At 43.4% G+C, this 17,500-nt stretch overlaps 1 protein-coding gene across 6 annotated transcripts in view; it reads left to right on the plus strand.

The window, feature by feature from the left end:
- Window positions 1-17,500, plus strand: part of LOC143041525 (uncharacterized) — a 178,917-nt gene that overhangs the window by 56,451 nt on the left and 104,966 nt on the right. For 5 of the 6 annotated variants that reach the window (XM_076213501.1, XM_076213500.1, XM_076213505.1 and 2 more), the window contains exons 7-12: window positions 165-377; window positions 8,592-8,718; window positions 9,871-9,951; window positions 10,847-11,065; window positions 11,213-11,304; window positions 11,499-11,719. In XM_076213501.1, coding sequence (XP_076069616.1) covers window positions 165-377; window positions 8,592-8,718; window positions 9,871-9,951; window positions 10,847-11,065; window positions 11,213-11,304; window positions 11,499-11,719 — 953 coding nt within the window. The remainder of the gene's footprint in view (window positions 1-164; window positions 378-8,591; window positions 8,719-9,870; window positions 9,952-10,846; window positions 11,066-11,212; window positions 11,305-11,498; window positions 11,720-17,500) is intronic. The other variant, XM_076213503.1, reaches the window with a different exon arrangement.

Here is a 17,500-nt window from a genome sequence, read left to right on the forward strand (position 1 = left end):
TACCACTGATATTATTATTATCATTTATATTCATTCATAATTCTATTTTATAATAACTATTATTTGTCCTCATGTTTTCCTATATGTAATTTTTTGTTATTGTTGCTTATTATAGTAATAAGACCGATGTTATCTTTTACTTTTATTATCTCTTCTTTGTTTAGGCATTCACGGAAACTCTCCAGTATAAGACTTATGAGTTACGGTATGAAAAGAAGCGCTCAGACAAGCTTCTCTACCAGATGTTACCACCCTCTGTGGCCCAGCAGCTCAAACAGCGTAAACAAGTCTCCGCTGAAACCTACGAGTCCGTAACAATCTACTTCAGTGACATCGTGGGTTTTACTGAACTTGCATCGGAGAGCACGCCCATGCAGGTAATTCGGTGTTCATCGTCTTCTATCTATCTATATACAGTATATACCAATAAACTGATTTCCCCTTACAAGGAAAGTAGCCATCCAAGCCAGGCACCCAACGCCCACCCATCCCACACCCATCTAACACTGTTTTGCTCCCCTTTTGCCTTAGCTCCGAGTTAGAAGCAATACAGCAAGACATGGCACATCCACAACAAAGCCCGGGCGGCCTAAGCTTGTTTACCCCCACCACTTCGTTTGCACGGCGACCCTCCCTCCTTGTTTCCTCACGCGTAAATAGAAAAGACGAGAATACACCATATGAGGACGGAGCCTTTATTTGTACGACGTTTCGCTTATTACAGCTTTTTCAAGTACAAGTTGAGATACATATGCTTGAGAATAAATAAGGGGAAAGGAAGGAACGGGGAGAGAAAAGGAGAAGGGGGGGGGGAGGAAGAGGAGGAGGAGAGGAGGAGGAGAAGGGGGGGGGTTGAACACTGGGAAAGGTTGAGAATCCTGGCCCAAACGTCCGTGGGCGAAATGTTCACAAGGGGTGGTTTAAATTTAAAAAAAAAAAAAAAAAAAAAAAAAAACTGCTGGCCATGGGTATTAGGGGAACTATGTGGGGCGAGATGTTAAACATACCCCTGTTTTGTTCAATAGTGTTCGTTCCTTGAATGATCGCTGCTTCTAAACACTTCCTGTGGATTTTGTCTGCATTCTTCCAGTCCATAAGATGGCTTTCCTTGTTTCTATGCGTCACACATGCATTGGTGGTGACATCATGCCTGACGTCGTAATGGTGTTCACGTATTCGTGTATTCAGGTCGCGTGACGTTTCTCCGATGTAAACTTTATCACATCCTGAACACGGAATACGATAAACAACAGCTTTGGTGCCCTGTGTTTGGTTGTTGTATATTTTCGTCTTCGTGATGTCTTTTATCGTCCTGCTTGTCTGGAATACTAGTTTGAAGTTGGTGGTTCTTAAAATATGTGTCGGGTTGGTGGCAACGTCACTGATTGGCAACACGAGACGTATTCTTGTGCTGTCCTGCTGCCTACGGCTTTCCCGAATCTTAGCGGCCTGCTGTCTGGAATTATCCAAAAGAAATTCTGGAAATGTTCTAAGTATTTTGCACTGCATATCCTAAATGCCCTAAGGAAAAAGCCTATTACTACTCTTATGGACTAGAAGAATGCAGAGCTGCTGATACGAGAACCAGACAAAATCCGCAGGAAGTGTTTAGAAGCAGCGATCATTCAAGTAACGAACACTATTGAACAAAACAGGAGCACGTCTAACATCTCGCCCCACATAGTTCCCCTAATACCCATGGCCAGCAAAAAAAAAAAAAAAAAAAAAAAAAAAAAAAAAATTAAACCACCCTTTGTGAACATTTCGCCCACGGACGTTTGGGTCCAGGATTCTCAACCTTTCCCAGTGTTCAACCACCCCTTCTCCTCCTCCTCTCCTCCTCCTCCTCCTCCTCCTCTTCCTTCCCTTCCCCTTCTCCTTTTCTCTCCCAGTTCCATCCTTTCCCCTTATTTAATCTCAAGCATATGTATCTCAACTTGCAAACGTGCACAGATACAACACATTGTTTTCATCACGATCTCGGAGTGTCAACATCCAGATCAACAAGTTCGTCCAGTCCATTCCGGACACACGAACATGGAAGAATCTTTTCAACGCAAGAGCATCTTCTCCTCCAGCGAGGACGAAGAAGATGATGAAGACCCTGATGAACCTCATCGGCAAAAAAAGACTAAAAGTCACCTACTCCAATGAAAGTGCTCAGCGGATGGAAGACCCCTTTCACAAAACTGCTGACCGGATCCCCCTGAAGAAATGCAAATGGACACTGCCCAAACTTCGGAACACAGCCTTCCTGACGCAGTTTCCATGGACAAGCATCCCACTCCATCAACTCCAACAGACGCACCTACACCCTCAAATGCCTTAAAAGAGGCAGACAAGGAAGGTCAGTCGACCAGTTTGACATATGCCACTGTCGCCGCGTCAAACTGTAAGCCAAAGGAGGGAGGATGGCAGATTGTCAACAATCGCCGCCATCGTCCCAAAAAAACCCAACCCTCACATAGCCCGTCGAAGTTCCCAGTGATAATCAAACCCACGGAGAATCCGGCCCGATTCCTAAAGCTGGGGTCCTGGAGGCAAGCACAGCTGATCAAGGAGACTGTGGGCCCAGTCGAAGGAATTCGACAAACTCCCTCTGGAGAATGGCTGATTAGCTGCTCATCGGCAAAACAGCAGGGTCTGCTCCTACGCACCCCAGTCCTAAGAACGGACCGCCAAAAAATCGAGATAATTACCAGAATCCCCAAGACAATCGTCGTGGGAGTAGTGAAGGGAGTCCCCATCGATGACGACGCGGAGAGCTTGCTCAAGAGAGACCTGGAGACCCAAGATCTTCCCGTCGATGATATCAAGAGGCTCATGTCAAAGGAGGGCGTACCAACAGGGTCAGTAAGAGTGGCATTTCTTGCTGACACCCTTCCCTCCACTGTCAGATTAGGATATACCTTACACCAAGTTGTCCCCTACGTCGCTCCAGTAAAAAGATGCACAAAGTGTCAACTCCTGGGGCACTCTAGGAAGGAGTGCCGACGCAAGGCACCTCGGTGCGCTAAATGCAGCAAAGGACATCCTACCCAGGACTGCAGAGAGCAGCAATTTCTCTGTGTAAATTGCTGTGGAAATCACTCTGCTGCTTATCACGGATGCCCAGAAGTGACTATTAGGAGGATAGCGCATGAGATAAAAAACCAGAGATATGTCACCTTCTCGGAAGCGCTAGCTGCTGCCAGGGAGCGATGGACTACCCACCTTAAAGAAGAGTGGGCAAAGGAGAGGGACTTTGGGACAGCGCCCAGGTCCCCTAAACACCTTTTAGAAAACGCACCCCCAACCCAGGCGGTTAAATCACCTGGCACTGAGCCTCCACCAACAAGTGAGGAAGTCTGTGCCCCCAAAGAAACGCCGCCTGCCAAACCCCCGACGACCACTACCACGGAAATGGAAGACAAGAAGAGGATTAAGAAACGTAAGATAAGGAGAAGAAAGACAGGCCAGATCATCTCCCCCCACCCCGAGGGATCCTTCCCCACCAACACGAACCTTCCTCCTGAGACGTCTCCTCCCATAGTGGAAAAAGAAATAAGGGCACTCTCACACGACAGAGCAGCCTTACTCCCAGCGCCCTCCACCCCCCTCTCAAGCTCCACCGAGAGCCTGAAAGCCACAGTCGAAACAATACAAAAAGATCTAGCTCGTTCCAACCCACAGGCAGCTCGGCTTCTAGACGGAATCTTCGTGATTCTTAGTACAATCATGGAAATTGGAAATCATGGCTGTGCTTAGAATTATGCAATGGAACTGTCGGGCAATAAACACTGCCTGGGATCAACTAGTGCAGCATCTCGCCAAACACCACTACGAGGTAATTGCACTACAATCACTTCGGAAACGCCCTCTCCATCTACCAACTCTGCCAGGCTACCACTACCCTCCCTTCTATGGGACCGATGATTCAGGCGAAGCAAAGGTAGCCACGTATGTCTCCCTAGGATTAGCCGCCCAAGTCGGAACCTTGCCTGGACCTCCACTGGAGGCAGGATATGGTACGGTCTCTTCTGTCAAGGTGAAAGAAGACCAGACCATTAACATCCTAAATTATTACAATCCAGAAACGACTAGGCACTTTGAATGGCTTGGAGCCTTCACTGACAACTGGGTAGTGGTAGGGGATTTTAATCGTCGCGACGCCCTATGGGAAGACGAATATCCCCATTCCTCTCCTGAACTCGCCTCACAGTTAGACTCCGTGGATATGGTCCTCCTCAACGATGGCACCCACACCAGAGTTCCAGACGTGGTAGGGCACAGTAAGTCAGCCATCGACTTATCTTTCGTATCCTCAAACCTAGCGGGAGCCACGGACTGGTTCACACTTGGGGACCCTTTGTCTTCAGATCATCTCCCTATCTGCGTCTCCATACACCTCTCACCTGTAGTCCACCTGCCTCCACTGCAAGGAAACCTTAACCTTCAAAAGGCAAACTGGACTGCATACAAAGAGTTCTTGAACAACGATGACATTATCCTAGACCTCGACAACTCTGTGGACAGCTTAAATCAGCAGTTCACCGGCATAGTTCTGGCAGCAGCTAGACACGCAATCCCCTTCGTCAGCATAGGTCAGGGAAGGCGTGGCCACCCTTGGTGGACGGAGGACTGCAAGATTGCTGTCCACAACAAAAGGTTGGCCTACCATCGGTACAAGAGAGAAGGGTCGGAAGAAGCCTTCATCGAGATGAAGACAACAAATTCGCGTTGCAAGAGGACCATAGCCCAAGCAAAGCTTGCATACTGGATGGATAGCAAGGACAACACTTTGGACCTAAGCGCAGCTTGGAAAAAGGTCAAGATCCTAAAGAGCCGATATAACCCACCGGATAATGACCTTACAGCCCCAGACGGTACGATCCTGTGCACTCCTGAGGAGAAGGCTGAAAGCTTTCTCCACCACTTTGCCAGTGCAAGTACCATGGCCAGCCTCCCCGAAGCACAACTGCGCCTCCGTCGCGAACAAGAATCCCGAATGGATCTTTCTCCACCGAAAGGGGAAGACTCGAGCCTAACCCTACAAGAATTGCGCTGGGCACTCAGGGCAACCCGGACAAACAAGAAGTCGCCTGGAGCAGATAAGGTCACATACCCTCTCCTACAGCAACTGCCGCTTTCCATGCAAATGAATCTGCTAAGATTATATAACAAATGCTGGAGGCAAGGCGTTGTTCCTAGCGCCTGGAAGCACGCTATTGTGGTACCAATTCCCAAGGCAAACAAAAGCAGGAAAAGCGTAACCAACTACAGGCCTGTCTCTCTCACCTCCCACGTAGGAAAGCTCTATGAGAGAATAGTATTGAATCGACTGAAGTCCCAGGTGGAAGATAAGGAAGCCCTCCCAAAACTTCAAGCCGGATTTAGAAAAGGGAGAAGCATCACTGACCACATCGTGCGACTCTCCGAACATATACGTAGGGCCCAAAGACAGAGACGGATTCTACAGACGTGCTTTTTAGATATTGCCAAAGCTTTTGATACCGTCTGGCACGGTAAACTGCTATCTAAACTCAAGTCTATTGGAGTTTCGCCGGGACTGTACAAATTTGTGCAGTCCTTCCTTTCAGGTCGATCCATGGTTGTACGCTGGAAAGGACACCTCAGCCGATCGTCAACCATTGATATGGGAGTCCCCCAGGGCTCTGTAGTTGCCCTGCTTCTCTTCACATTGCTCCTTGGGGATGTAGGAAAAGGAGTGAGAAAGGACACTGTCGTCACAGCCTATGCTGATGACATAGCATTATGGAGGAAAACTAGGCACAGGCGGCCCAAAAAGGATTCTGACCAGCACAAGTCAGAACTCCGTCTCTTTCAGAGACAGGTTGACCTGGTAATGACCCAACTGACCGACCTGGGCTTCATGCTCTCCGCATCAAAGACTGTTTACATGCCAGTCCACGGCATAGGTTACAACAGAGGAGACTACCCTGACTGGAATTACATCACAGTGGACGGAACTCCCATATACCCAGCTAAGGCAGTTCGATATTTGGGGGTCATCTTCCAGAGAGACGGAAAATGGACTAGCCACATAAATCAGGTCATAATAAACGCCAGACGAGCCCTAAACCTCGTCCGAGTCATCCGCCGAGAGCCCTGGGGTCAAAGGAGGGAAACACTGATATCCATGGTCAAGAGTCTGGTACGCTCCCGGCTCCTCTTCGGATCTCCTGCCATGCACGATCTTCCCCCGGGGGTAGTGTGTAGATTAGCCAGAGTGGAGTGCCAAGCGCTCCGCCTGGGTCTCGGTTTGCCAGCATCAGTTCCACATGAACAAGTGTATAATGAAGCAGGTGTTCTTCCTCTTTGGTATCAACTGAAGAAAGATGCCTGCAAATACTTGTTCACCAGTGCTAAAGTTGCAAATTCTACGGATGAGGAACTCCGGGAGGATTGGTTGCCGGTCTCACAGACGACGCACATTCAAGGTCTGCCTGGCTCTGTCAAGGACCTCTGCATAAAAGCCGGGGTTCCTCCCGATGCGAGACAACTTGTTACCCAGTGTCAGGTGGATCTCTTTCACCCCTGGGTACTCAAACCACCAACAGTTGTCTCAGAAATTCCGGGATTGAGATGCCAAGACGGTCCGCATCTTCTCCTAGCACATGTGAGGGAGATGATAAGGACGGAGTACAAGGAGGACTTCCTTGTCTACACAGATGGCTCTGTGCTTGAGGATGGCCGCACAGGCGCAGGGATATTCTTGGAAAACACACAAGAGTCCATCTCCGTGAAGCTTCCCCCCACCTCCATCTTCTCGGCCGAATTAATCGCCATTCGGGAAGCCATTAAAATAGTTCTCGCTCTTCCCCATCCGCCAGCTTGCATCACCGTGCTCTCAGATTCAAGAGCCAGCCTTAAGGCACTTCAGAGCTGTCAATGCGACTCGCAACCAGACATTTTGCAAGAAATACTGCACCTCACTGCTGAGGCCTCCAACAAAGATATTCAGATAAGATATCAATGGGTTCCCTCACATGTGGGGTTGCACGGTAATGAAAAGGCGGATGGGGCAGCCAAGAAGGGCGCCCTGGCGCCTGAAGAGGACATGATTTCCATCAAATTCACGGTCAGCGACGCCCTGCACAAGATCAACAGAGCCATCTGGGAGACCTGGAAGGCAGACTTCACCGCCACTGCCATCGCTCGGGGATGGCCGACAACAACCTGTCACGGAGGAAAACCCCCGACCTTCCCCTCTGTACCCCCTTATATGTTAGCCATGATATCCAGAATAAGGGTAAATCATTGGCGAACCAAATTTCTAAATCTTCTCTGTACCTGTGGCAGTGAACAGGTCTCTTTCAATCACTGCCTTTTCGTTTGCAGACAGTTCAGGGACCATTTTAAAGTTTTAAGAAATCTCTCCGGAGATCCCTCCACCGCCCTAGACCAATTGAGGGCAAACAGCACATCAGACGCCGGAAAATCTCAAATAATCCTGGCTGCCAGCCTAATCTGCTCTTCCCCCGTGGGAGGCCTACTATGACCCCCTCCAGCCGGGTCAAATATAACAAAATTCCGCACTCCGGTAAATGAATATATAAAATATAAAATTGAATTAATAAATAAATAAGATATTACGGCCATAGAAGCAATTAAAGACAGTCCTGAAATCGGCTAGCTCCGCAGGGACTAAAATTATAAAAAAAAAAAAAAAAAAAAAAAAAAAAAATCTCAACTTGTACTTGAAAAAGCTGTAATAAGCGAAACGTCGTACAAATAAAGGCTCCGTCCTCATATGGTGTTTAACTCGCCAGTCTTGTCGGCAACTGCGACTTTCATGAAAAAAAGACGAGAAGAAACTCCTTTGTTTTGTCGTACATTAATATTCTTGTATGATGTTTATATATTTTATTCTAAGTTCTACAGAGATTTCAGATAGGACCGGGCACGTCAGTGGTCATTTCTTTAGTGTAAATTGTTCATTTACGTTAGATATTTAGCATGTAGGCAAGTCGTTTGAACGGCAAGGAGAAACATATGAGGTTGGAACTTTGAAAAAAAAAAAAAATTACCTATTCAGAAGGTATCCTTGACACTTCAGTTTGGGAGGGGTTTTCATTGGCTGAATAAAGTTGCTTGTCGGCAGCCAGAAAAAGAAAATAAGCAATTCAAACAACGATGAACGTGTCTACATAGTTCTTTTTTATAGTCAGGTGACTAGTATAATACTTTGAGATGTATCGTGGTTTTTGTCAGTACATACCCCTTTAGCTAAATCGGAGGATCCTTCACTTAAAGACACCAGAAAGCTAGGAGAATAAACCCTAAAATAGTTTGAGTCAACCAATAAAGTTAAATGATTATTTGATACTTTGTCAGCATAAGTTGATTAAATAGATAATACGACTGTTGCATGAAAAGGATAATGATGATAAGATGCAGAAGTTATAACTTGATATTGTTGACATGAAGTGTGAATGAATTTTATGGAACTATATCTAGAATACCAAATAAAAAAAATGTAGCTGCTGGATTTAGGATTCCCTGCTTCCATTGTAGTGATAAACCACAGTATACTGTAACGTGATCTTTTGGATCAAGAAGATTAAATAGTGACAGGTAATATTTGGCAGGTTATTTCTTTGCTCAACGCCCTCTACAAGATGTTCGACTCAAGAATTGAGCTTTATGAAGTCTACAAGATCGAAACCATCGGAGATGCCTACATGGTGGCTTCTGGACTACCTCAGAGGGGAGAAGGTAACTCTGCTTCTGATCAATTACTTCAATCCTTTACCATATTTGCACTTACGAATACTTTTCCTTTTATCATGTAAAAGCGTGTGGCTCACCTGTCTGCCTTTTCATTCAAGTTAACTTTGCGTTTAAAAGGATGATTGGGGAGGGGGAAGCTCTAAATGATAAAAAGCATGATAAGCCTTGCATAGATAGTAGAATATTCCCTGTATTTTTCTTCTCATGCCAGAAGTCAGCACCGGTTTATTTCCTTTCTAAGTCTTAGTTAATTAAACCCTGGTATCCCGTGCTTCTTAGGCTTTGTACTCCTCCCTTGAGATTTTCATTTGCCCTTGTGGGCTTTTATCTTCATGATTCAGTTCATTTTCCATCTTCCGTTTTACTATTCTAGAGTTCAAATATCCTTATCTAATCTTATATATTTTTTCATTTTTTTTTATCATCCCATTTCACTTTTGAATTTGTCTTCGCTTTGCTTTTATTTATTTTACCAAATCCTCTTTTCTCCTTTTCCTGACCAACTATGGTTTCCCTAGCTTTAAATAATTTGTATTTCTTACTTTTTTGACACAAGTAACCTTACTTCACCATGTTATTTTTTTTATTTAATTTGATAATTAGAAATTTTTATTTTCAAACACAATGCCTTTCCCTCCTTGCAATCTATTGTGACCTTAAAGGTATTCACTAGACTTTTCACTTTAATCCTCTGCATTGACCTGGCTTCGGACTGCCCTCATCTGGGACTTGGAGTGATTGAGCGATCCTGTGACACGCCAGATCTCAGAGCCATCATGATCAAGTTGCTTCTGTTTGTCTTAATGTGGGCGCTACAGTAGGGAATCATGAAGTCAGAGTTGTGGTGATTTTTTTTTTCTAAGTGAAGTAGAGTTGAGAAAATTGGCGTAGATTGATGGGGATGTTGCGGGATCACACAGTCATGTCATACTTTCACCGTAACTTCAAAATAGAAAATCTCTTAAGATAGGAATGCGTGAATAATCAATGTGGATAACCTCTATCTGATACAAGGATGAGCGAGCAAATGGACAATCGTCTGAATTCTTTGGAGAAGTTAGCTTTCCAAAACAGCTTTCTGAATTATTTGGAATCTCAGAATATTTCAAAGATAAGAAATATTGTTTCTCCTTCTAGACACAATAAAAGGGTCGACGAACCTGGACCGTCTGATATACACGTCACCAGTGTATAAAATCATGAGCCACGCAGGACTAGGTACGATCCCTTCCAATAATGCTTTGCACAAAGACATGTTCAAGTGGATCACCTTTGGACTTTCGCTCGTTGTTTTCAGGAAGCTGAAAATACATGTCTGGGTCCAGATGTATTCCACTTTAATGTGAAGTACTTTGATCTTGTTACTCTGTGGCAGTTCTTGAACCTCTTTTCGGAGACGAAAAGGCGTTTTAGCAGATTTCCCGCTCCACTCCTTACCGATGACAATGCGCAGTCAGGCAGCACTGCTTGTGTGTCACCTACTAATCGCTCAATCATCTCCTCATCCTCAAGGCTCGCAGTTTCAAGACGCGAGCAGCATCGTGTTGCAACGCATTGTCATCGTTTGCACTAGGCTTGTTGCATTGCCATGTCTGGCTTTGCACTTATAGCCTTTCACCTTGCCCACTATACCAGTAATGCAGTAACTCTCTTGTAACAGCACCGTAATAGTATTTACTCAGTGCCTAAGGAACTGCACCAGTAGTATAAATATCAGATATTTGAATTTGCCTTTCCATGTTACTGTAGAGGTAGTACATGCTGTATGTCACTGCACAAAATCATTCACTATACACCATTACTACCGAGATATATCAAGGCTACTGTGACCATTGAAAAAGGTCAATGTACCTTAATTAGGAAATTATCACTAAGATGATGTGTACTAGCAGTGTCGCAAACCTGTTACACAAAGTTACCATGTTATAATCTTTATCATCTTATCCGTTCATCATCACCAGGGAAGAAATTCCGTTGCCATTCTGATGGAATGTGATACTGTGCACAATGTTGAATACATTCCTTCCTATCCTCCCTACAAAGGAAAATATCTCATGATAACCCTTGATACTCCTCCTACTAGGGGTAAATCTAACGCGAGGCTGAATTTCAGGAAAGGACCACGCCGCTGAGATTGCATCTATGGCCCTGGATCTCCTCCACGCCACGGAAAACTTTGTGGTTCCGCATATGCCGGGTGAGAGACTTCAGATTCGGATCGGTATCCACACGGGTCCTGTGGTCGCCGGGGTTGTGGGAAGCAAGATGCCACGGTATACACTCTTCGGGGAGTCCGTTAATATAGCCTCAAAGATGGAATCAACGGGTTTGCGTAAGTTTCGACTCTTGTTATATAGTATAGTGACTTTTACTTTCCTTGCGAAATGTACAGATTTTTTCTATATGAAGTACTCATATTCATGACAGTAGGATGCTATCTACTGTCTTGGCTCCCTGTATGGTCATAAATCTTTTTCAGCATTTAAGATCCACATTACTGCAGCAACGAAAGAAGCTCTTGACGGGATTGGAGGGTTCATCATGAAATTGAGAGGAGAAATGGAAGTTAAGGTAACACTGCGATACTCCTAGAAATAGTAAGCTTAATGCAAAACTGGGCTGAAAAGTTCCTAAGATTTTCTTGCCCAGTCATAGTAAAGAATATTGAATTACAAATACTATTGGTTTTATTCAAGTGTTTTGTTACCTAAATGATAAGAGTTTGATATCATAATTTTTTTCTATTGTGATTTGATCTGATAAAGGGCAAGGGGTCTATGGAGACATTCTGGCTGATAGGCAAGCATGGTAAGCTTCCTGAACGGCGTGTTGAGTCAGATGCCGAGGACATTGATGTGATGGCAGAGAATCCACATACCGACGCTCGCCGCAAGCAGAGGAAAGCCCAAAGAGAGAAAGAGCGGGAAAACAAGGAAAAATCCACGGTTCGTCGTGCCATCGACTCGATCAGGGAGCACTTGCCTAAGTAAGTAAAGTTGAGGACACACACGTGTACAAATTCACAAGCTTACATATACTTTTTTCTCTCCTCTCTCTCTCTCTCTCTCTCTCTCTCTCTCTCCCCTCTCTCTCTCCCTAACTCTGTCTCGCCATCTTTTTTACGAAGGCACTTGATAACATGTAATCACTAAGGCTTTTTCACTTCACAGTACTAGCACACAGGGAGAGCATCTAGGGAAATTTTCAGTATACATATGACTACATGACAGAACACGAAACACATGAAATGTCTGTTAATGTCAACAACAAAAAATTCTCCTACTTAACCATGTGCAAACTCAAAAGAGTTACAATATCTTGAATTATACTTTAAGATATTCCACACAGAAACACACTCACACACATATACACATACACACAAATAAACGCACACAAACAGACAAACACATACACATGCACAAACACACACACACACACACACACACACACACACACACACACACACACACACACACACACACACACACACACACACACACACACACACACACACACACACACACACACACACACACACACACACACACACACACACACACACACACACACACACACACACACACACACACACACACACACACACACATACACACACACGCACACACACACACACACGCACACACACACACACGCACACACACACACATAAACATACATATATATATATATATATATATATATATATATATATAAATATGTGTATATGTATATGTATATATATATATATATATATATATGTGTGTGTATGTGTATATGTATATGTATATGTACATATGTATATATATACATATATATATATAACATACATATAAATACACATATTATATATATATATATATATTATATACATATATATACATATACATACATATAAATACATATATATATATATATATATATATATATATATATATGCTGGAAAGAACACGGGTACGTGTGTTCACTTATGCAAAGTAGACCACTTGGAAAAAGAAACTAACGAAGCAGAGCGCTTTCGTACAGTATATTACATCTTCAGTACAAAAAGTGCTTCTGGCACTGAAGATGTAATATACGAAATCGCTCTGCTTCGTTAGTTTCTTATTTCAAGTGGTCTACTTTGCATATATGTAAATATGTATGTATATGTATATATATATGTATATATGAGTTTAATTCGCTAATAGCAGCGACATCAAACCGATAATTTTTTTTGTGACAGTTGCATGCAACTAGACCACAGAGACTAAAAATCCTTGAAACCTGGAATCGAACTGATTCCCGAGGGAAGGAAGATCACTTATTACGGTGATCCGAAATTCCTGTTTTACTCAAGGACCAGCCCACCAGTGGTATGGGGTAAGGGCCGGGTCGAATCCCTTTCACGCTTATCGCCATTGTAACTATGAGAGTAATTCGCTAATAGCAGCGACATCAAACCGATATTTTTTTTTGTGACAGTTGCATGCAGGATTCGAACCCGCTGTACTCGGCCATCCGTAAATTACCTTCCCAGTGCCCTAACCACTAGACCACAGAGACTAAAAATCCTTGAAACCTGGAATCGAACTGATTCCCGAGGGAAGGAAGATCACTTATTACGGTGATCCGAAATTCCTGTTTTACTCAAGGACCAGCCCACCAGTGGTATGGGGTAAGGGCCGGGTCGAATCCCTTTCACGCTTATCGCCATTGTAACTATGAGAGTAATTCGCTAATAGCAGCGACATCAAACCGATAATTTTTTTTGTGACAGTTGCATGCAGGATTCGAACCCGCTGTACCCGCTGTACCCGCTGTACTGGGAAGGTAATTTACGGATGGCCGAGTACAGCGGGTTCGAATCCTGCATGCAACTGTCACAAAAAAAATATCGGTTTGATGTCGCTGCTATTAGCGAATTACTCTCATAGTTACAATGGCGATAAGCGTGAAAGGGATTCGACCCGGCCCTTACCCCATACCACTGGTGGGCTGGTTCTTGAGTAAAACAGGAATTTCGGATCACCGTAATAAGTGATCTTCCTTCCCTCGGGAATCAGTTCGATTCCAGGTTTCAAGGATTTTTAGTCTCTGTGGTCTAGTGGTTAGGGCACTGGGAAGGTAATTTACGGATGGCCGAGTACAGCGGGTTCGAATCCTGCATGCAACTGTCACAAAAAAATGATCGGTTTGATGTCGCTGCTATTAGCGAATTACTCTCATAGTTACAATGGCGATAAGCGTGAAAGGGATTCGACCCGGCCCTTACCCCATACCACTGGTGGGCTGGTCCTTGAGTAAAACAGGAATTTCGGATCACCGTAATAAGTGATCTTCCTTCCCTCGGGAATCAGTTCGATTCCAGGTTTCAAGGATTTTTAGTCTCTGTGGTCTAGTGGTTAGGGCACTGGGAAGGTAATTTACGGATGGCCGAGTACAGCGGGTTCGAATCCTGCATGCAACTGTCACAATTTTTTTATATATGTATATATATATATATATATATATATGTATATATATATATATATATATATGTATATATATATATATATATATATATATATATATTTATATATATATATATATGAGTGGATGGGTGGTGAGATAAACACAGGGAACCGTTAGGGATTTATTCTGACGTTTGAGCCCACGACATGAACCCCTCTCGAGAATTAGCAGTGTTTTCGGTGGAAATATATGCCGCCTCCAAAGCTTTGCTTTTTTTTCCAGTTTCCTATGAAATATGTGGGCTTCTTTCCAATTCCTGTAGATGATCTTGATCGATGTGAAGCACTAGTGCATTTGATGTTCTGTGGTGTCTGACCCTATCCGAGAGTTGACACATTGATAATCTTAATGATTACAACAGCTATGACGATAGAGAGAAAACCTCTGCAGGGTCAGCCATATTAAACAGGTTTTATAAGAAAGATAAGACAAACAGCAGATCATACACACAGCTGCATGACCCATTGCTAACTAGCACGTTCCTGATGGCAAACAGGGAAATTCCTCATAGATATATGGGGTACCGTCATAATGACGGTGTGAACTATTGGGCACACTATAGATATAGGGATTCACCGAATAAAATAAATAAGGTGACACCAGAGAAATATCTCACCAGAAGCCAGTTGTTATGGAGATGAAATTACTGCCAAAACCCTTTCATAGCAAACATGAATAGTACAACAACAACAAAAAAAACCGGGCGTTCCTGTTGTATTATTGTGTCCTAAAGGTCTAACCGCATTGCCTCGTGTGCTTACGGGCAATATGCCACCGAATGTGAGCAAGCACTGTCCAAGCAGATCTAAGTTTTGGACATTAAACATGAAGAAAATTAAAATATATACTTATAACGTAAGAACTCTCTCAGAAGACCACAGGCTGGAGAGTTTAATGGAAGAACTAGACAACATCAAATGGGACATCGTAGGACTGAGCGAAGTCCGAAGAGCGGAAGAAAAGCTGATGCAACTAAAAGATGGTCACCACCTGTTCTACTATAGAGGTAAAGACAAAGAAAGATCTAGTGAAGTAGGATTATTGGTAAACCGAGAGGTTGCTGATAACGTAGTCAAGTTCAGTAGTGGAATGTGATTAGGCTGTGTAAAAGGTACACTCTAAAAACTAGTGCAGGTTTATGCACCAACTTCACAGAATTCAGACGATAAAATCGAATCCTTCTATGATGATTTAAGTCAGTAAATGAATCAAGATAAAAGTAAGTACACGCTGGTAATAGGCGATTTTAATGCTAAAGTGGGGAAGAAGATGGGAGAGGAGTCGTGTATCAGGAAGTTTGGAGTAGGTAAAGAAAATGACGGAGGCGAGATGTTAGTCAATTTTGCAGAGAACTACAACATGGAGATAATGAACACTTTCTTCCAAAAGCGTGTAGGTCCCATATGGACCTGGAGAAGTCCAAATGGAACAACAAAGAACGACGTAGACTTCATATTAGGAGATGAGAGCAAGGGCGTTAGCAATGTTACGGTCATGAATTAAGTCAACATAGGTAGTGGCCATAGGACGGTAGGTTGCACAGCTAAATTCAATTTCAGATCCAAGAGAAATAAACTAGTTTTAAAAAAGAAATTCAGCCTTTCAAAGATTAGGGATAATAAAAAGAAATTTCAGTTAGAAATTAAGAATAGATTAAAAACTGTAAAATCTCACAAGGACATCGTTGATAGAATGAATTTGAATTTAGTGAATATCATTAGGGAATCGGCAGAGAAAGTAGGGAGTACAAAAAAGATTGGAGAAAAAGAGTACCCCAAAGCTACAAATCATCTAATTATAAGAAGAAGGACCATGCAGATTAAAAGCAGTAGAGACAAAATAGAAAGAGTAGAACTAAACAAGCTTATCAACAAAAGGCAGAGATCAGAGAAAAGAAAGAGAAACATGGATGAAATAGAGAAAAATATTCAGAAAGGTAAAAGTATTAAAGAGACTGAGCGCAGACATGTTTTAGAAGACAACAAATGATGTCTGAAAAATAGAAATGGAGAAATCATTAAATGCAGAGACAGAATGGTAAAAGGAGTAGAATAATTTTTATCAATAACTTCACTCGTTGAAGACCGTAGTTGAGTCAGTAAATTCATCCGTAGGCGTTAGTAATGTACCAAAAATTATAAAGGAAGAAGTAGAATTTGCTCTAAAAAATATGAAACGAGGAAAAGCACCTGAGGAAGATGGTATATTGATAGATCTCTATAAAGACGCAGGGAAAGAAATTCATATTACATAAACACGGCAAAGGAAACACATACTGGAAGTGAAGCGTTTATTCCTGACGTTTTATCTATTCACCTTCTCAAAGGAATGAGCATACTGGATCATGCAGTGTTTATATACACGCTTGGTGGCTCAAGGGAGTATGCGAGCGTAGAACTCTGTGTCCGCTGAGACAGCCAATCGTGAAGCGCTATACCCGCTGAGGATTTAACCCAAATGAAGCTGGCAGCCTTACTATTGATGTTGGGACGGGTAGTGATGTATGCAGCTTCTATGGATTTCCTGGTTATTCATACCTATGTGTAATACCTCGGCCCGGTTCCATTATGGGAGGTGCCCAGATTCGTCTACACGCACCATCATTGCGTTGGTGAGCCTATGGTGACGGAGGTCGGTCTTATATTCCCTGATCCTTGTGTTAAGCCCCTTCTTCGTCTCTCCATAATATGCTTTATCGCATGATGTGCATGGGATCTTATACTCGACGTTGTCCTCACTCCCCCTACGCTTCTTAATATATCACCGAGCTTCATTCCCGATGTTATCACTGCTTTTATTTCTGTACTTTTGAGCATTCTAGTAATTTCTCCTATCTTCTCAGAATTAGGAAGCGGCATGTACTATGTTCTGTTGGTGGCGGTGCATCTCTTTCTTTAAACCTGCTTACGTGGATGATTTCTTCCGCTCTTCGTCTTAAGCTCAGGATCAAGCCCTTGGGGTAGCCAAGTCTCAAGAAAGCCGCGATGACGTATTCGATCTCCTCCTTCAGGAATTTATCACTGCAAATCCTGTAGGCACGTAGGAAAAAGCCCATGACCGCCCCCTTTTTCGTCCTCTCATTATGTGCCGATAGGTAGTGTGCGAAGTCATCACGGTTCGTAGGATTTCTGTAAACCCTGAATTGGAGGCCCTCAGTTGTCTTGATTAACAAGGTATCCAAAAACGGGAGCTTTCCCTCTTTTTTCTCTTCCATAGTGAATTAGATCTGCGGATTCATTCTATTTAATTGTCTCCTGATGTCATCTAGGTCCGTCCT

This window comes from Oratosquilla oratoria, chromosome 31 (genome assembly GCF_046742065.1).
Source record: "Oratosquilla oratoria isolate Oo_2021 chromosome 31, ASM4674206v1, whole genome shotgun sequence".
NCBI classification, from domain to species: Eukaryota; Metazoa; Arthropoda; class Malacostraca; order Stomatopoda; family Squillidae; genus Oratosquilla; species Oratosquilla oratoria.